Source organism: Amblyomma americanum, chromosome 7 (assembly GCF_052857255.1).
Source record: "Amblyomma americanum isolate KBUSLIRL-KWMA chromosome 7, ASM5285725v1, whole genome shotgun sequence".
In the NCBI taxonomy this organism is placed as follows: Eukaryota; Metazoa; Arthropoda; class Arachnida; order Ixodida; family Ixodidae; genus Amblyomma; species Amblyomma americanum.
The window spans coordinates 169,142,664-169,163,069 of record NC_135503.1 but is presented as its reverse complement, the minus strand read 5'-3'; the positions used below and the strand labels follow the sequence as shown (position 1 = coordinate 169,163,069).

At 46.3% G+C, this 20,406-nt stretch overlaps 2 protein-coding genes across 3 annotated transcripts in view; one reads left to right on the top strand and one right to left on the bottom strand.

Moving 5' to 3' along the window:
* Positions 1-20,406, top strand: part of LOC144097582 (putative 4-coumarate--CoA ligase 2) — a 365,926-nt gene that overhangs the window by 310,292 nt on the left and 35,228 nt on the right. The gene's annotated exons all lie outside the window — the stretch shown is intronic.
* Positions 12,531-15,838, bottom strand: LOC144096892 (uncharacterized). The gene is made up of 8 exons (XM_077629719.1): positions 15,752-15,838; positions 15,514-15,678; positions 15,019-15,198; positions 14,769-14,860; positions 14,668-14,680; positions 13,266-13,420; positions 12,581-12,707; positions 12,531-12,539 (listed from the first exon to the last, which is right to left on the bottom strand). The coding sequence occupies exons 1-8, from the start codon at positions 15,836-15,838 to the stop codon at positions 12,531-12,533; spliced, it is 828 nt and encodes a 275-aa protein (XP_077485845.1).

The following is a 20,406-nucleotide window of genomic DNA, read 5'->3' as shown; positions in this document are numbered from 1 at the left end:
GCAGTAGGCCTTATTTCAGTGGGAACATCTGCAGCGGCGCTGACATCGCCAGCGGCGCTGATGAAGATGAGGCTTGGAGCTCGTCCTCGCTCACGCAGGACAGAACAGAACGCTTTCGGCAACCAGCCTGGCCAGCAAAGTCGACGGCCCGCTCAGCCGGCTCACCAGCTGCGGCTACCGGGACCTCCAATAATAGTGGACCGACTTCCACATCTGGCGACCGGGATGACAGCTTCGACGCGCGCAACACCGCCCCCACCGGCTCTGCGGTGCTGCCCGACCTGTCCCACCACTTAGCCTTGCCGCTGCACCCCAGTTTTTCGCGCCTGGTTTTCGGCAGCTTCATCTCGCCGCCATGTTGACGCCTACCATCGCATCTGGTGAGCTTCTCCAGCTCTATAAGTGCTCTTTCCATCCTCGGCTGCACGGCCTGCGTCCGTTTTATGCCACGGACCGCGTTTTGTGGCTGGCGCTGCTGGACTCTCGCTTTCACGTCAACCCCGTGTCCAGCCAGCTGCTGCGCTATGCGCATGCCAGTCATGAGCTAGCACCAAATCTCCTGGCAAAGATATTATTGCCGCATCATCGCCCCTACATTACGCAGATTTCAAGAAGGGCCTGACGGCGTATTTTGGCCTGGAGCTGCCGCTGGCTCTGCGCTGCTGTTCCGAGCTCAGAAGCTGCGCCACCACTCAACCCACGACCACTGGTTGAATGCCCCTTAATATCTGCTTCGGCTTACCCTACGCAAGCTACTGAACCGGAGCCGCTTCCCACCCCGGCCTCTCCCAAGTTTCCTCCAACGGCCCCTATGAACGGCCAACCAGCTACAAGCTCCCGTTCTAGGGTGCGTCCAGCCCAGCCCTGCTTGCCACCTGTGGCGCTTGCCCTTGAAGCACCACCAAAAGAGCTCTTTCTCGGCCCGCGCCCCAACTCGCTTCTATTCCCATGTTCGCTTGCTACATCTGGACCAACTACAGTGAGCCTAAGTGTTCTTGTCGCGGGGCGCGCATGCAAGCGCACCAAAGCTTAGTCGCATCACGCGTCACCCGAAGCACCTGGCACGGACCCCTGCCCACCTGGCGCCTTCGCAAGTGACTGTGCCTCCGCGAGAGACAAGACAACCATCTAAGGAGGTGCCATGCTTACGACGCATTACAGCGTGCCCCACTCATCAGTACGACTGCTTTCTTCCCCTTGCGACCGCTACGTCCCGAACGTGCGCCCTCTGTTCCCAGAAAGCGGTCCGAACGCCATAGGGGGCTCACTTTCGCAGACGGCCGGTACACCTCGTCGCCCGCTTCGTCTACTTCCTAACAAGGCAGCCCGTGCCCCACGCAGCAGGCCTCAAGGCCGTGCCGTCCGCCGTTGTTTCGCCATCGCCAATGGCCCAAGCACCGCCTTCACATCCACGGCTCTGTCTTCCCCACGCCATATCTTCGTCCTCATCGACTTGGCCATCGCACATCGCATTATCTCCCGTCAATCCCCACGCCGCTGAGTTTGGTTTATCGGCATTTTCCGGCCCAGTTCAACCCAACTGCCGGCCCCGCCCGTAGGCCGTACGACTCAAGCACGCCTATCTCGCCTCCCATTCCTCGATGACTTATCCCGCCTGTTCCCTCCGTCATCATCACCTTTTCGTTCCCTTCGCCTTTTGCGAAGCTGCCAGGCTCAGCCGTCTGAGCTCGTTTCTCTCGCCCGAAAGCATCCTCGAGCTCTTACCTGAACTACACTGACATGAAGAAACTTGTACATCATGGTTTTATTCTTTGTTTTATCGCACATCGTGCTAGAGGTGGGGAGCATTTGTAGCGGCGCTTATGAAGATGAAGCTGGACCTTGCTCGCGCAGAAAAGAAAAGTGCGCTTTCGTTAACCGGCCTCGCCAGCAACGTCGACGGCCCGCTCCGCCGGCTCAGCAGCTGCGGCTACCGGGACCTCTAATTAATGCGGGTTGCTTTCCGCACATCTATGTTCTTGAAACAAGTATGTGAATAACCTCGACTGCAAAATTTAACTGTATGCTAAACAGCCTGACAATAAGTTTAAATTTATGTCCCCCATCGCAACAAACTGCCATTTTGGAGAGTTGAGAATAAAAACGCTAAAAAATCAAATGAATGCAACGTATTGCCCGCAGGAGACCTATACATGCTTGCTCCGATCACGTGGAGTAGGGCTAAGATTGAGCACTGGACACTTGAGGATGAGATAGCGAATATATCATTAAGAGTATCGCAGTAAAAACTTTTACAGACGAAGTTAGACCACCTCCTATGCGATCTTTTCTAACAAAGCCGCAGTACTTATAGTCGACCAACGAAATATAGTTATCATGTCATCTTGTCCAAGTTTCAATCAGAATAGCTTCAATAAACTGATGTTTAAAGAAAATAAATGGTCAACTTTATCTCCACAATTCCTTAAGTTCTTAAGTTACGTAGACTTCATGACTAGCAAAGAGTTTGGTGGGCTGCAGGAAAACTGGCATTAAACATGCGGTACTGTTATCAGCACGCACGGGTTCTGAATCTATGGTGATATCACACACTTTAGAGAAGAGCCAACTAGATTACAGCACCACCGTTCTACTTTGCCTTCTTTGCATATCGAACTTATCCTTTCACTTGATGACGTGAGTAAATCTATTTATTTTTAGCGGAAGAACTTCCTTAATGTGGAAACCCGCACACGCCGCCATCGCCGGTAACGAGGCAGCTCACAAGCTAGCCGGAGTTCTCTATTTCCGGCTAGACGCAGAGCCCCCCGAGCACTGGGGGAAAGAGGAACGTCTGCAAAATTACGGGGAAATTGTTGACCATTACAAATTGGGACTTACGCTGGTTTCCCCACCAGACCCAACATTAAATAATAAACAAGCTGTCCCATGGAGGAAGCTACAAACAAATACATCTATGAACCCGGTAGGGCTTACCCCGTGTACGCCGATCTGAGGTCGCATGATCGATGCACACACTGTGGGGCGAGAAGGACCATCGACCTCATAATTTGGGAGTGCCCAAATTCTCTCTAGGCGGGCAAAAATATTGATAGTAGAGAACCCTGGGAGACTCTGCTAAGAAGCCCAGACCATGAGCTCCAGCGCACAACTATCCATCTGGCGCAAGATGCCGCTACCACTCAAGTACTGCTATCCAGCCTCTAACCGCGGACGCTCAACTCCCCGTCCCCAAGGCCAGCCTGCCGGCGGCGGGGTGAAACGTCTTTTCTGGGGAAATCAAGGTTCAATCAATAATTAATTAATCAATCAATCAATCCTTCCAGTGCAAACTACTTTCCAAGCTGCTCCTTGTGGGCGACTGTGACTCCCAGTAACTGCTTGGCCCCCGTCAGAAGCTCGTTCACATAAACCACCCCCCAGTAATCGCAGCCAAGTGCCTCATTTGTGATCTTTTGCGCCTTAGAGAGGAATGCACAATGTGGTCTCGTCGGAGTTGTGCGTGAAGACCCTGTGACTAGTGTAAACAACATAATCAGGGATTGACTCAGGAACAATCTCCTCAATTTGCATCCAACTAATGGCTCCCTTTGTTTCAAGGTCTGCAGTGCAACTCTTTGTTCCCGTTTCTCGTTCTCGTTTCTCAGAACTTCGTTGCATTTCATCATCTCGGTCAGTTCTTGCCTGAGTCCTTTGACATCGAAAATAATTACCTTCGTCTGATCAGACGTGTCGCTGCATTATGTCACACTTTAATTAAGAAAGGTCACTGCGCAAAACAACATGGACGAGAAGACGAAAAACGATCGCTCCAAGAAGATGCGCAGATGAATACACTAGATGAGCTGGTGCAGCAACAACGCGATGCTCGCCGCCTAAAGTCTTACACACACAACGTGTGCACTCAGGGCATATGCTTCATCGCACTCCATTCTACAGCCGCCCCCGCCAGTTCTTCCTCCTTGGCGTTTTGTGCAGCTAAGCGACAGCAAGCCAACTGATCTACGTCGGCCATCATCTACCCGCACGGCATCGTTGTTTCGCGACCGAATTACAGGGAAAGACGCATATCTGCCACATGGCTCCATCGTTATGTACGTTGACGCAAGAACCCAGGCCTGCGAAACAACAACGGCAGTTTACTGTCCTTGCAAGCCTGCTCTGAAGAAAACGTCAGGGTTTCACCTCTCAGAACCTCATTCCTCTTTCTGTGCGGAGACTCTTGCGGTTCAAGAGCCACTTTGCTCTGTGGCCGCCGCTCCCATGTTATCCACGGCCCGCATTGTCATTCGCACCGACGCCCTTCACGTCCCACGTCTACTACGATGAGTCAGTCGCACCACAGAAATCTGCCAAGACATCCATCGTGTAGCGGCGCGCATCCCGCAGCAAATCCGTATCGAGTGGGTCCCGCGCGTGACCTCATGAGCGCACAAAGCCGCGCAGATTCTGCGACCCGCCTTTCAACCCCAACCTCGCCTTTGCCTCGAGTCCTCCCTCTGGATGACACCACCCTCCTTTTAACAAGAAAGGAACACCTCCGGTGCAGCACACGTGCTCTAATCCCTCCGTATGCGATAACCCTCCCCCGTGGTCTTACCCGTGGTGAGGAGGTTGCGCTTCGGAGGATACGGGCCATGGTTGCCCTGACTCCAGCTGTGACACGGAAGTGGCCGCATTTCAAAGATTTATATCCCCGCCCCGGGTGTCCAGTCTGCAAGAACAGAGACTATGAGGCGGATATCCACCACCTGTTGTGGGACTGCCCGGCGCTGAAGCCGACGAGAATTCGGCACCTGGCGGCAGCGGGACTCTCACCGGACAATACGGATTGCTATATTTTCTGGACACAGGGTCCATATCATCATTAACTTCTTGATTTCATCAAATCAGCCCACCTTTTATTTAAGCATCTTACTCCTCTCTCACTTCATAGTTTTTATGCCCTGAGGCATTAAACATCGCTTCAAAAATAAAATAATAAGACAAGGACGGGCGCAGTACAATCACATCCGCGTACAATATATAGGAGAGCCGTTGCTCAATCACCTTTCTGCCTAATATGTACGAAGCTTACAGCCTACATTACTTTCTTGTAGCCTTGTATCCATATGTATCAGATAAAGCATGAAGAACAGCGGTGATAGAGGACGACCTTCCGTTAACACTCTGCATACATCAAATGTCGTGATTTTCATCCCTTCCCATGTAATTTCAACTTGATTTATTACATTTACTGTAGGAAATCAATTACCTCATGAGCGACAGCTTCATCTTTTAATACGTTCCACAGGAGTTTGATAGTTCAACAGGACTGACCTGTTCTCGCTTTCGTATGCACTGCTTACGTCCAGGGATCTGGTTTCCACATTAGCTATTTCTATGCATTGGGTAAGCCCGGCAGAGTGTCCTCTAAGTGTCCCTCTCCTGACCCCGTTCGCAAGGTATCTGAGTATCCTATTGCTTTTGACAAATGACTGCATTTTTAATTTCACCGCCTGCATTGGTAGTCTGCATATAACTGATGTTGTCTAAATCGGTACGAAAGATTTTATGTTCATCATGTCTCCTTTTTCGTTATCAATCGAATTCAGTTTATATGTCGCCAGCTGTGATGAATTTGCTTAATTGTTATGACGGTCTCCGATGGTTTTAACAATGTTTCGCTGCTTCCTGAACCAAGATCATTAATAAGCTTGACTGGAATTTTGTCTATACCCGCAGATGTGCATTTAGAAATATTTGCTTCCGCATTTTTCAGTTTAAGACGGCTCAGTTCTAAGCTGCTTTCTATTATGCGGTCATGTGTTTCTCTCTCGTTTCGAGAGATTGCCTTAAAGTAGTTCCTAAAGGACTGATGTAATGTAGTTCACAGCGTGGTCTCCCTCTAGTCCTTTGCGCACAGACGCGGTAACTAGCATTTGCTTCGCACGTGCCTTTGTGAAGAGAGCCCATCACTTTTTTGCGCGGTAAACTGCACATTCGCCTATTAGCTACCGCACCCAGTTGTCGGTGGAGATTCGACTTCCAATTCTGCGGCGTCGTTGCGGCAACACGCAGCACAAATAACCTTCAAACAAGAGTGGCGCCATAGGTGGGCAGTGGTACGAAGTATTCTTGCGCCTCTGCGCGTAGACGGAGCGACTGCGCAGCGCGGTAAATGGTTCATTCGTCACTTCGAACGCCTGTCACCGAATCTGTACTCCGTGTCATAAGCCGCATTTCATGAATGCTACAGAATACGTCTTGAGTCGACTTTTCGAGGGATATAGCAGGTTTTGAGAAGGAAAGGCATGACTTGTCCTCTACACTCTTCCCTGATGTTTTGGCCCTTTCTCTTAAAAAGTGGACTGAAGTCGACTCCTCTCGAATTGATGTAAACACTCTACATAGCATACAACGCCCTGAAAGGCATGAAAGCAGTCCGCAGAAAAAAAAATGGTGGCGTGTTACTCCGCGCTTCTTTTGTGGCCGTCTGTTCTTAGACACGAGGGAACGACTTTGTCGCCGTCAGTAGCACTGCATTTGATCAAACGTAAGGCATATGTATTACATATAGTAAGCCGGCAGACCACAAGTAACCACAAGGAAAGCACTATTTTGCAATCACGGCTGGAGGCAGCGCAAACAAGAACATTGATTTTAAGGATGTGAAAAGCGCAGTAACTGTCTCAATGTTCGGTGGACACCTAAACCGCGCCGTAGGGAAGGGGGTAAGAGCTAGCATTTAGAAACACTACCTATCAAAGAGAACGTTGTTCGAGTTTGCTTATTCTGCACCTTTGTTCGAGGCTCTGCTGCCTTTTCACTGCTTCCCATGCTGTCTTCCCTAACACAACTGACGCCTGAAGGTGGCGACACTCGGGGCTTGATGCGAATCCTGGAAAACCTTCCTATGCCAAATACCACTGTGCAAAGTGACATGCCGCTATACAGTTTTCTCTTGAAATTGCTTTAGGCCTCCTGCATGTGTATATTATGCGGCCTAAGCGCCACAGAAACGGCTTTTCAGAACTGTTCTCAGCACCTAGCGTGGGTGCTCAACACGAACAAAGTAACACTTGTAAGACTCCTACTTTTGTGTATACGTTGCTCCGGGCATTTTTAAAATCAAAAAGTGCTGTCGGTTTAGCTCTGGTTAACCTTGGTCGAAAGGAAAAAGCTGCATCTCATTGGCTACGTTCGCGCTCGAGCGACTCGCGATTTCCGTAGGTAGCCATGCTGACACGCACACAGTAGTAGGCATTTTTTTGTTCGTTAAGCATCTTTATTTCTTCAAGACGACAGTGAAGACACTCACACAAGACAGTATATAATTTATATAGCTTTGGTGACATTTACAACTGTATTATTGCTTGTTGCACGCGAACATATGGAACCAAATCCGGTTTCAAACGATGCGCAAACCCAGCTGATATATTCAGAAGGCCAAACTGAAACAGAAATTGGTTTTTTTTGGGGAAAGGAAATGACGCAAAGTAAGACAGGCGTCGTTTATTTTGATTTTAGTTTCCTTCCCTTCGGCGCAATTCTGGTGTAGACCGAGATATGCGAGACAGATACTGCGCCATTTCCTTTCCCCAACAACCAATTTTAGTGAAGCTTTTCGCTTTAAATTGAAATTGGCTGTTGGGGTAAATCAAGGCCGTAGTATCTGTCTCATATATCGGCGGACACCTGAACCGCACCGTAAGGGAAGGGATAAAGGAGGGACTGAGAGAAGAAAGGAAGAACGAGGTACCGTAGTGGAGGGCTCCGGAATAATTTCGACCACCTGGGGATCTTTAACGTGCACTGACATCGCACAGCACACGGGTGCCTTAGCTTTTCGCCTCCATCGAAACGCTGTCGCCGCGGTCAGTGGACGCCTCAATCGCGCTTTTAAAGGGAGACTGAAGCACTTTTTGCAAGAATTGTGTTTGCGACGGCCCCTTAGAATTTTTGATGCTGCAAACTCGAATATCGAACTAAAATTGGGTAAAAACAAGCGCTAATTGTCGTTTTTAGCAGAAATACGCAGCCGGCGCCTCGGGGCACATCGCGGGTCGCGCCGCCGCCTCTGATTGGCCACGAAGACGTGACGACATTTCGAGGACCGGCGAAGCTGCCGATACGGCTCCAGTGCTGCGTAGGCTGCGTAGCGTGCTGATTGCAGCTCTTCGCGGTGTTGTAAAAGCGATTATAGGACACTTTTGACACTCACGTGAACGTCGGTGCTTCACTGTATGTGTTCGTACCAGTTGCGCACACAAACGACGCAGCATCTCCGTGGCGGGGAGCAAAGAGCAGCCGGGAACGTCTACCGGCGTTGGAAACTTGCTCTGGTACGTAGTACGTTATTTTTCGAAGTTGCATGTCGTTATTGGCAGAAGCTTGACGACTGTCCGATAACTTTCTCGCGATAAGCCACTTCGCACAATGCCTTTCGTACTTTGAGGAAGAATCGGAAGGTCGTGACAGTGCGTCTGTAGCCCACAGAAACGACAAAACCGGAATGTGTTTGCTTTCGCTTGCCCTACGATGTGTTCTTGATCGTGCCGTGGCATGGTGTGTGAAAAGACCCGCGACCACATTTTTCTTGCCTGGCAATAACACAACGTACAAAGCGTTGCATGGAGTAGAAAGTATTATGTTGCTGCACAATTATTTGATTGTGTGTGATCTGAGTGTGTTCGCCTGCTGCGACGTGATTCGCATTATTGCTTTGGTTACGCCGGAGAGCGGCAGTTATACCCGAAGCTTGATGCAACGGAAAGGCGAGTTCGCTAGCTCACATGTACTGCGCCTAGACTCGCTGCCGTCGATAGGGGCCTCCCTTTCGAAAGGAGCCGTCCACAGTGCTCTCGTAGTTAGTTGTGCATGCGCCGGCCGGCACCATTCGCGAAAAAATTTCCGGTACGTGTCTGATGCCAGTACGCGATTTTTTCGCATGTAGGGTGGCACCCAGTTGTGCATAACCGTATTTTCGTTGTGGCTGCATTATTGCTCGTTCATAGCAGGTGTTTGTATGCATGCACAGAATGGAAGATGAGTACTTCTGCTGAATGTTTTACCAAGTGCCAGAAATCGCTAGCAGAGACCTGCTCTGTACGGCTACTGCGAAATTTATGATAGCCTGTGGTTTAACACAACAATTCTTAAAAAAAATAAACAGCAAATGCTCCACTAATGAGTATGAAATTTGAATCAACCCTGGGGGAAATTTTAGCACTTTTCATTCACAGGCTATAGCGAAATGCAGTGTACTTGCTGTTTGGCTCATCTGAAAACAAATGAGAAACAGTCGACGCTTTCTACCAGGTTGTCTCCTGGATAAAGTCTGACAAAACCACCTTTTTTCTGTGTTCCTGCAAAGAGAGGTTTCTACAGAGGTGTGTGTTTTTTTTTCAGTGCTTGAGGTTTTTGCAAAGTGAGAGCAAGAAAAAGGGCTGTTTGGAGTGAGGACTAATTTAAATTAGCTGGGTCTGAAGAGTTCAGGCAGGTTTTCTTGCAATCACTGTGCAGGAACCTGGCACTAATGTTATTGACATGAAGAAACCACATGGCAAAAAACCAGAATTTTATTCCGCTTTGAAGCCAGGAAAAAGTATTTGTGGTCCTCTAAAAATGTTAATAAGGTGCATTAATTTTTGAAGATTGGCAAAACATCTCTTACCATTCAGCGAGGTCACGCAAGATAATTGTGTCCCAATACCAACCTGCAACATAAGACAGCAGGGATTACACAGGTTGTAACTTCAGTCAGTGACCATTGCCATTGAGCAGTCATGTACAAGCTGGCCGAGCGTTGTTCTGCTATAGGTAGTAGGCGACAGCCTCCTGGCATCCAGCATTTCAGTGACTGCTTGTGATCATCCACTACGCCAGCAGGAACAAAACAGTTAGGCACATGTTGAACCAATATCAAGTTGCATTTTACTACACTGAATAGCTGTATTGTGGCATTTATTGCCGCCGGTGCCGAACAAGTATGTCTGAGTTAGCAAAACTTCATTCCTTTATGGGGAGTTGATGACGCTGCCCTAAAATTCTCGATCACTTGAGGCTCTTCAGTATGACAGAAAAAATAAAGCAGTTAGGCTGAATTAACACAAACTTGAAAGATGCAGCTGCAGGGATTAAACAAATCGTAGCTTCTACAGCTGAGTGAGTTCGCAAGTCCACTTCAAATAAGATTTTACGTCAGCTAAATTAATTTTTTAAATCTTGGGCATCAATGCAAATATGAGGGTTCCATGCCCTACCATATATCAGCCGTCATAGCTAGCTGAGTTGCTAGAGCGCCTGTCCCGGTGAGGCGGTGATCCCGGCCTTGAACCCTGGACAAGGACAATTTTCTCTTATATATCATGCCTCTGTAGAAGCTGTATTGTTTTCCTCTATACCCGTGCGACCACGCTTGGGTGGATGCTCATGAGTACTTAATCTTTTTGTCCAAGTATACTGCGGCTTGGGGGTTCTCCCTGAAACTGAATACACACCGTTCCCAATTCGATTAGATCGCTTTTGCCTATCATAGGCTAGCTGTCCCGGTTAGCTCGGCTGGTAGAGCGACTGGCCCGGTGAAGCGCAGTTAGGCTGAACTAACACCAACTTGAAAGATGCAGCTGCAGGGATTAAACAAATCGTAGCTTCTACAGCTGAGTGAGTTCGAAAATCCACTTCAAATAAGATTTTACGTCAGCTAAATTATTTTTTTAAATCTTGGGCATCAATGCAAATATGAGGGCTCCATGCAGTAATTATACGCTAGCAGCATATGGATGCATGCACAGTAGACACTTGTTCAGGGAACTGAAATAAGAGAGAAGGTCAGTTTGGCTTATCGAACGCTTAGAAGGGCAAGCTAAAGCAATAAAACTCTAATCATGTCAGAATTACTACTGCGAATAATAAAATAAATTAAACACTGTCACAGAAACAATAAAAACAATGTTGGAAGCTTGTTGGCAATGCAAAACCTACTTGTGTCAAGGACGAAAAATCACCTCTGAAGATCTGTAATTGGGGTGAGACTTTCCTTTGTAGACTGCCCTGGCATCTAGCTGTCTCCCTAGTATGGATTTGGATTGAGGTAGTTGGTCTGTTTGCAGTTCGTGCATGGTTAAATGGTTGGACATAGACATCCAACACTGGATACAATATCGTTCAACTAAATTTTGTGAAAATTTGAGCTACGTCTACAGTCTGGTGGAAAGTGTCATAGTCGAGGGCCAACACACGGAACTCCTAGCTATAAATGTGCCTTGTGTCCATTTCTTCACCATCATTACCCTTCCAATCAATAAGGCCCCAAAAATTGCAACATGCTTACCGCAAAAATGCAGAGCAGGAAGGTGGCAAGAAAAAAAGTTTTTTTTTCTGCTTACCAAATGGCTATTCCATGAAGCACACTAAGCACAATTATTAAGTTTTCTTTCGTGCTAGCCTGCAAATTGTCGAGAAATGCAGAAGCATAGCGCTTTTAAGATCATGCAGATACTGTCGTATACCGTATGGTGTGTTCACCACAGTCTGTCGCTAGTAATATTTTCTAGAAGACAGCAATGGTTGCTAAATATGTGGTAGTAGTGCATTGGTTCTTCTTTCATAATGGCAGATAAGAAGTATGGGAGATTTCAATCTTAAAAAAAATAAAATGAAGGGAGAGCCTCAGTCCAGCGACAACGTTCCAACAAGAGGACTTGTCTTTGTCAGGTCAAGTGCGGTCATCATTGGCGGGGGTTATATAGGCCCTTCACTCTAAGGAGGATGGACTGGGGTTATGGTGGGGAGTGGAGTGAGGAGAGTGGGAAGATGGCGCACTTGGTCTTCAAACAGCTCTTGTCTGGCCATGGAGGCTATCACCTACAGGTAGGAGAGAAGCAGGTTAATAGCCATACTGACATCAAAAGAATGCAAAAACAGACCCCCCCCCCTTTCAAATAATATGCAACAGAATCAAAATGAACAATGGCAATAAAACAGCAAATAGTAAAAAAAGCTAAAGGAAAAAATGCTATAAAGGAAAGGATAGAGGCGTTAAAGTGGTTATCAAGTTTGCATTCTCTTCCTTTATAATCTACGCAATCCCCAGCATATAGTGCACAGTGGTCTACATACTTTCTAGTGGCTGCATGATTTTTCCTACTCTGCCTTCTTATGTTTAGTAATATCTGTTTTTCTTTTTTTGACGAACCAAACATTTTGGTAACTAGTTTTCCCTAATTAAAGTATACGGTGCATGTCATCACATCCTTTGCTGTACATTTTTACCTGTCACAATGGCTATCAAGCCACATTCAAATTTGGGACATGCGGTAAACCCCATACTACTTACGAGTATTTTCTCTGCAGATGGTAAGAAACGGGTCATTGTCTGTTCAACCTTGACTTTCTTTTCTCGACCAGGTTCTCTTTTGGGGCCTTTGGAAAACTGCTGCTGAGTGGTGGACGAGATTCTGGAGCAGTTTTCCTCTCCTGTGGCTGCATGCTCTCAGCCATGGCCACAACCTTGTCGAGGAGGCGTTTGACGTAGCCTGTGTGAGCATTTCATCTTGTAGCTTGTGCAATATTCCCTTTCTTCGTGATCAAATAAACTAGGTGGTGCAAGCTTACCATGAGTGGGTGGCTCCTTTACTGGACAGGCTGTTGGGTCACCACCTGCTGCCTTTGGGTAGCGCACACACCATCGAAGTGTGCCACCCTTTGTGCGTGCCTGACCACGTGCACTGTTCTCGTTGTAGTGAAGTACAGCAAGTTGCGTCCTGAAAAAGTTGCATAGGACAGTGTGAAAACGTGTTACCTTGTAACATATGTAAACAGTCCAACTGTAAAGATCGTGTGACAAAAGAAGGCCACTGATGGGCTTTGAGCACAACACCATGTTAGCAATTAGTGCTTGAAAGCACCATGAGCACGCGTGATGAAAATAGTGGAGAAGCAAAGTACTACTTCTGAAGAGCTATGAGAACAAAGCATCGCCTCAGTTGCCGGGCGGATTGAAAATGAAAATGCAGTGCTTGCATGGTGAACACAGCCGAAACTCTAAATGCCCACAAAGTGTCGGCATGTAAAATCCCTTCCGATTCGGTTGACTGCGTTTTTAATTTCTGTTTAGATGACATAAGAAATGATGCAACTATTGACAATTTCAGTAAGTGTAATTTAAGATGGGCACCTGTTCAGATAGTTGTGGCACGTGCCTACATGCCTTTCACTTTTTCTACAGATGCATGTCTAACATTTGTTCTGTTTAACACAATTGTTTTGTGATATCGATGGCTTCTGACTGTAAAAGAAGAGAATAGAAGACAACAGCTTACCAGGCCCTCATTCCCAAATACGAATAATGGTAGGTCTTCGGTGCAAAATGCACTAGAAGGCTATGAAAAGCCTCTAATCCATAGGTTTGATGTCTAGTAGATAGCCGCGGCATGTCTTGCAGAAGGGCCTTAGAATTTGCAATGTCTTGAAGCTTCTGGAAAGCCTTTGATTCTAAAAAGAAACGGCCATTATCATCTCTTTGTAAAGCTCTAAGTGTGCGGCTTGCTCTATGCTTTGCATCAACCAGTTAAAAAGTGTTTCAGTACACCTGTAAATAAACTTGTGTTCTGTAATGCACATCTTATAAGTTTTGATAGTTTTAATAAACATTGGTATTTGAGGTGCACTGCAATAAATGGTATGGAATAAACTGAAACAGCCATTATTTACTTAGCTCATGAAGCTTTTCATTGAAATCCTGCTGCACTGCACAGGTTGCTGAAATCTTGGAATCCTGTCTATTATCTGAACAACCATAGGTTTCCAGCCTCTCCATTGCATTCCCTGCCATTTCCTCTTGATTTCTACCAGGATATCATTAACTCGTTTGTTCACTTACCCACTCTGCTCTCTTCATATCATAATGTTACACATTTCAGTTTCACAGCTTGCAACATTGTACTCAATCTAAGTTCAACTTTTTTTTTGCTAATTTTGTTTCTGCACCATAAGTGAGTACTGGTAAGATACAGCTGTTGTACAATTTCCTCTTGAGCGATACTGGTAAATTACCATTCATGATTTCAGCATACTTGTTAAATGCACTGGTCCTTATTCTTATTATCTTGTTTCTTTCACTCTCATGGTCTGGATATGCGGTCATTACCTACACTAATTAGACCTCTTCTCTTCCCACCTTTAATGCTTCGCTGCCTATCATAAACCACTGCTCGCTTCAGAGACTGTTGGACGTTTCTTAAGTTCTATGCATAAAGTTTTTACACCCACTGTTCTGCTTTGCCTGTCGAGGTCATCGATAATGCTTTGCAGTTTGTTCCGAGTTCATTTTTCGAAAGCGCTAAAACAAAACGGACAAAGAAGGAACACACATGGACAAGCGCTCATCCCTGTCTGTTCCTTCTTTGTCCATGTTGTTTTAGCGCTTTCGAAAAATGACAAACGTGCACCAACTAGCCCGATTCGCCACTGTTCTGGAGTTCCGAGTTCTTTAGCAAGGCAACGTGATCACCAAATTTCATTAACTCTTATCGCCAGTTCTTCTCATTTGAGGTCTGTGAATACCTCCTGTAAACACGCAGTGAATAGTACTCTAGAGATTATGTCTCCTTACCTGAAACCCTCTCTTATTGGAATTTTATTACTTTATATATCAAATCTAGATGTGCCTAATTATGCTTCGCTAGGGCCTTTCACATATTTTCATTACAAAATGTAACATACCTTCTCTGAGCCACTGCTTCGATTCAATGTCACCGTGCAAGCACCTGGAGAATGATGCCTGGTCGTGTGTGTGGATGTCCCTTATGTGGTTAAGAAGTTACAGCCATTTGGGCTCAATGAGTTCTGCTTTGCCTTCGCTGGATGCTGCCGCCCAATACAGATGGTTGCACACAGACTTAATCCAGGGTGCAAGTTCCTTGCAGTTATTTTGTTTTGCAGCTGTGTGCAGTTTCTTGGTGATACCTAAAATGCATTTAAAAAAAATAGAACTAATGTAATATATTCCATGAATATGCTAAAAATGACATTTTATCAGCCACCGTAAAGCCGCAGCTGCTAGATACGTTTTGCCATGTGCCACACGTCAAACTCATGGGTGATTGCAGCTTTGTTGTTGCGGAGAAAGCACTTGATCTGTGTATGACGGTCGGTCACCAGCACTGCTACCTTGATGCTCTCACTCTCCAGAAAAGCAAGGCCTTGTTTCAGGCCTTCTAACTCCATGCGACAGCTGCCGCCAGCATCATTGGACTGTGGAATGATAAGGGCAAAGGATATTGAGTGATGTGCAGCGTGTCTACCAATTAAAAAAGAAGTCTGCATGTATTGAGGTCTCTCCTTCCCAGCTGTAAACATTTTTGAGAAAATAAATCTTTATTTTTCTAACAATGGTAGTGCTGTGCTGATGCTTCATCTACCAGCACGGGGATTCAAGGCTAAGCCAATGATAATGCATGTGCTGTAGAAAGAAGTTATGATATTTAAATGTTGCATTACAGTTCATTTGGCGGCATTAGTGAGCTATAGAAATTTACAGAACGTTGTTGTAGCAAAGTGGCAACGCACCCGCACGACTTCAAAATACAAGACCTTGTGGCGTTCAACGTCCATCAGAGTATACGTGCCATATTTAGCACTAAATCCTGGTGAATCAGCCCGTCCATCTCCAGCAAGGTTCACCTGTTGGCCTTGCAGCTCTTGCAGCAGACTTTTCTGCTCTTCTTTCCAAACCTGAAAAAAACAGTGCACATTGAACCTTGACCATGCAAAGAAAGCTGGAAACTTCTTCACAATGACTCCTTACCCTGTCAATTGCAGGCCACAGGTATGAACGCTGAGTTGCAAAAAATGTCCTGTTGCTCACAACCGCTACACCAATTGAAGCCAGCATTCTCAGTGTAGCTGTTGGGTTGCATCCAGAGAAGAGAACTGCTGCGCAAAGCTCCAGGTTGAGCATTGGCTGCTGTTTTTCGATGCACACTCCCCATAAACTTCTAGAAGTGTGCCTTCACACTCGAATCTGACTGTACGAGGTGCGAGGCACTCTGTGCACAGCTGGAAAAGCTTCCAAAGGTACTTCTCCTGCACCAAAAAAATTTTGTTGCCGGGTTCATCTGGGGAGTTTCCGACATAATCCTGCGTGGAAGAGAATGGGCAAATTTTGAATCGCACTGGACAGCCTAAGCACGCTACCTTGCACGAAAAACATTAGGAGTGAATGTTTATGGCACCAGATTAAAAGTAAGGCAAACAGGTTTTTATCTTACTGTTAATAAATCGCAAACTTCTCTTCAAATTCTTCACATGGACTGTAGTCCTCATCATCGTAGTTCTCATCTCCACCTTCGTCTTCTGTGCTGTCATCATTTTCAATGGCCTCTCTTTGGATTGGCATGGTCGTTTGAGTGGCTACATTTATCATGGGGCTGCCAACCTGAATGCCTAAAAATCATGTGATATGTGCAGCTGCATTTAGTAGTTACCACTGCATGCAACATAGAATATGCGGAAATTTTAGTACAACTGAAAACCTCTATAACGCTTTGCCCCCTTCCCCGTCATTATTGTACAAATGCATGCATCAAAAATGTACGCTGATTTTGGAGGCACATACCGATAGATACAGTGTGTGGTTTTGTCTGAGAGTGGTGTGATGTCATGCTTCTTTTCACACATGCCTGTACAGCTGTGCTTTTTGACGCTGGCCGCATCGTTGCTTGGACAGACTTGTGTCTTCCCTCACATGGCTCTGTCAGTTTGACCTCCAGCGTTGCATCATGTGCTGAATCTGCAATAATGAGCAGGTTATCATATAATGTGTAAGGCGTCAATGCCTTGCATTACTCTGCTTGCTGAAGATTGGTCATTACCAGTGAGAGCAAGGATACTTAGTGAATTTTTCATGCCGAAGTTTTCATGTGGCATTGCACAGAGATCTGCTCCAGCTTCTGTTGTGACATCTGCAGCACAGACAGACATAATTTGATGCACAGTATAGGCATGCACAACTAAATGTTCAGACTGAATGTACCGTCATTACCTGTTGAGCTACCAGAGGGACTGCCCAATTTTGGATCAAGTTTTTCCACGCTTGATCCTTCTCCAAGCAGTTCTGCAAGGACCTGAAAGGATAAAAAGCGTACTGGATTACTGAATTTCTCTTTACTGAAAATTTTTCTATCAAAGCAAGAAAACCGCGTACGCGAAGTCTTTCTCGGCTGTTAGGTGATCATCGAAATGCATGTTTACATCGTAAGAATACTATGACGCCTGCCGACTTGTCGCGTTTGCATAACCACATCAGAATTGGACAGATTTAAAAAGTGTGAAGCTATCGGTTAGGGACATAGGGGAACAGCGAGGCGCCAGTGCGCATGCGCAGGACCATTACCATTATAATTGCCCGTCCCGTCTGCACGCGAGGAATAATCAGCAGTGTTTCATTGATGAGTTAACCTTGTGCTTGGCGCATGACGGCCTTAGTTGCCTATGTGCCATAAAACACAACACAACACACTCATTGATGAGTTAAGTGACGTTTAGCGCAAGGGTCTCTATAGCATATCCCCTTGCGCGAGAAAAGGAAACCCGAGTACAGCCGCGCAGCGCTGTGCCCATACCATCGCGGGATCGCTCTCCGCGTGCGCTACTCGCGGCCAACGCTTCATGCAAAGCTCCACACGCAAATGAGACCAGAATTGCCGCAGAGTAATGAATTTAAAATCGGAAGTAGAAGCACCCACCTCATGTTTCCTTCTTTTAGCAAATGCACTTCTTGGTGGTGGTGGCATGCTTCTTTTGTGCAAAAATAGTGAAGGAACCGCGTCATGGTTCAGCCGTGCCCCTTTGACAGAAATCCCTAGCGATCGCATTGGGGAAAAGCTCAGCACGTAGTCGCTGTCACAAAAGTGCTTCGAGCAGAGTACGCTTGCTTTGGTCGGCTTGAAATTCTCCCTCTTCACAGCAACGACCCACTGCACTGCGAGCTTTTGATCTTTCGGGAAAGTGTGGAAGACGACATCGTCGCGGCCGTAGGTGCTCGTACACCCGAACGCACAGCAGTACCTCATGTTAGATCGGCTGCACGTGGTCGGATGCTCAAAACTTGGCTGAAACACTTTGGGATTACGACTACAACGCAGGCAACACGAGGAACAACGCGCGCTGAAAGCACGTTCGGGTCACTCAGAGGGTCTCCGGCTCCTCATATTGACGTTACAAGGGCCGACAAGAAGGAGGTTTTCCTCTCTGCTGTTCTCCTCTCCTGCGCTCTCTCGGGACGCGGGAGATTTGAACGGCGCGCATTCAATCTATGATTGTGGCGGTGCTTTTGCAACAACTGAAAAAATAACTTTACAAGCATGATCAACAATGAGCATACTTCAAAAGCCTAGAAGGTTAGCAGATTTGAAATCCGCCCCAGTCTCCCTTTAAGTACGTGGCGGGGGTGACAGAGGGTGTTCGCGTTATAGGATTGAAATAAAAAACAACACTCATTGTCTATTACGGTTGGCATCTCTTTGTAAAAGGACACTAGCTTATGAATATAGAAGCACACAGCCTTGGTTAGTAAAAACGTGCAGGACAGATTATTACGACAAATGATAAACAGATTGCTACCACACTTGTTAAAGATCTGTTACAGAAACGGTATCACTCCCGAGTTAACTTCAAAAAGAGAACTGAAATTACTGTTCATAGAAAACAATTCCTTCATATGATGGGGTATTTCTAGCATTTTGCATATGTACGCTGTACCTTTCCTTGAGCAACGCTTTTGTTTTTTCGGGCTTTTTCCGGCATGTACTTTCGCTTATCACCGGTGTATCATACAGTTTAATTAGAATTGTTTTGTTTATTTTCCTTGTACAAGCCGATCTGACTTTGTAAACAATGCATTTCTGTATTTTGATTTGTGTTGTTATTATGCCGCTCTGCCATTATTTTATTTTTTTTCCTTGTCCTCTCTTTTGTTTCTTGAATTTTTTGTAATCTGGGGAGCTGGGAACTAGTCAAGCTGAATTTTCAGCTTTTTTTCCCGCACTCCCTCACTTCATGAGTGAAATAAAGAATTTATTTATTATTATTAGATGTGGGCTCCATGCGTTAGCGCTAACGTTGTGGCGCATTCGCGCCAGTGCGGCAGTAGGCAGCAGCGTTCATTGGTTGACCAACTCACCGCGACCAAGCAATAACTGCCAGGGAAGGCGCGCTGCCTATCCTGTGTGCGGAACACATTCACCGTTACGGACGCCAAGCCACGTTTAATTGCCAGATAGACCACAGATTTTGCTCTCTAACTAGGATCAGCAGCAGTTACCACGTAGCCATTCTATATCACATAGCAACAGTGCCCGCGTAGCTACTTATTTGATACCTGCATCTCCGATCCGTTTTACTCTATGTCCCAGTATAAGTGCCATTATGGCGGGACCCCCTGGTACCACCATCTGCATAAAATTTGGGGGCCACACATTTGACACAATGTTCGAAGCAGCGCCAAATGATTTGGCATGTTCGTGAGAATAATATTACTATTTGATATCAATTGCAAAATATGTGTGGAAATCGCACCGACGACCTTTCCGCCCCCAACCAATTCAATTCAAAGACCTTCGGACGGCCATCACGGCCGAACCGTTTCTTGAAGGGGGTTATTCTGGATGGTATCCAACGATTTGTCGTGTTGTAAAGCAGACGTTTATGTAGTTTATTACCTCGCGCAACGTGGAAATATACCGGATATAGCGAAGGTGACTGTAAATCGCAAAAATACTGCAAAATTCATGCAGTAGATTGCGCTGCATTTGTTGGAGGTTGGAGGACAATCTGTTTTTATTGACGCAGCGTATAAAGAATGCTGAAAGGGAACAAAGACACCTATGGCTAGTATTTCTGGATATCAGGGGAGCCTACGACAACGGTATGCGGGAGGATTTGTGGAACAGATTGCCACATTGTGTGTGGAAGATGGCGTAATCAATATTTTAAGATATATAGCAGACAATAATGATAATACATATTTTATAATAATTGGTTTTGGGGAAAGGAAATGGCACAGTATCAGACAAAGTGAAGGAAATGAGGGGCTCGTTTGACAAACTTATGAAAGGAGCCAACAGTCACCGAAACCAAGGTGCATAGGAGAATGTTTAATTTCCTTAATGTTTAGTGGGATAATATTGCTTAGAATAATCTATCGCTTAAAGAAAATTACTTATAAAGCAGCAAAAAAAACCAGCCATGCCGCCGGTGGGATTCGAACCCACGACCTCCGAATATCGCATATGGTGCTCTACCTACTGAGCTAAGGCGACGGCTATCCAATCTGCTGCTCTCGTGGGTATTTTTGATTAGTGGTTGTAAGAGAACTTTGACAGTGTTCATCAGCGCCACCCTCGTCCACAGCGGCAGACGTAGCACGTCCTGTGTTACCGCGGGTGTGACGTGAAACGTCTA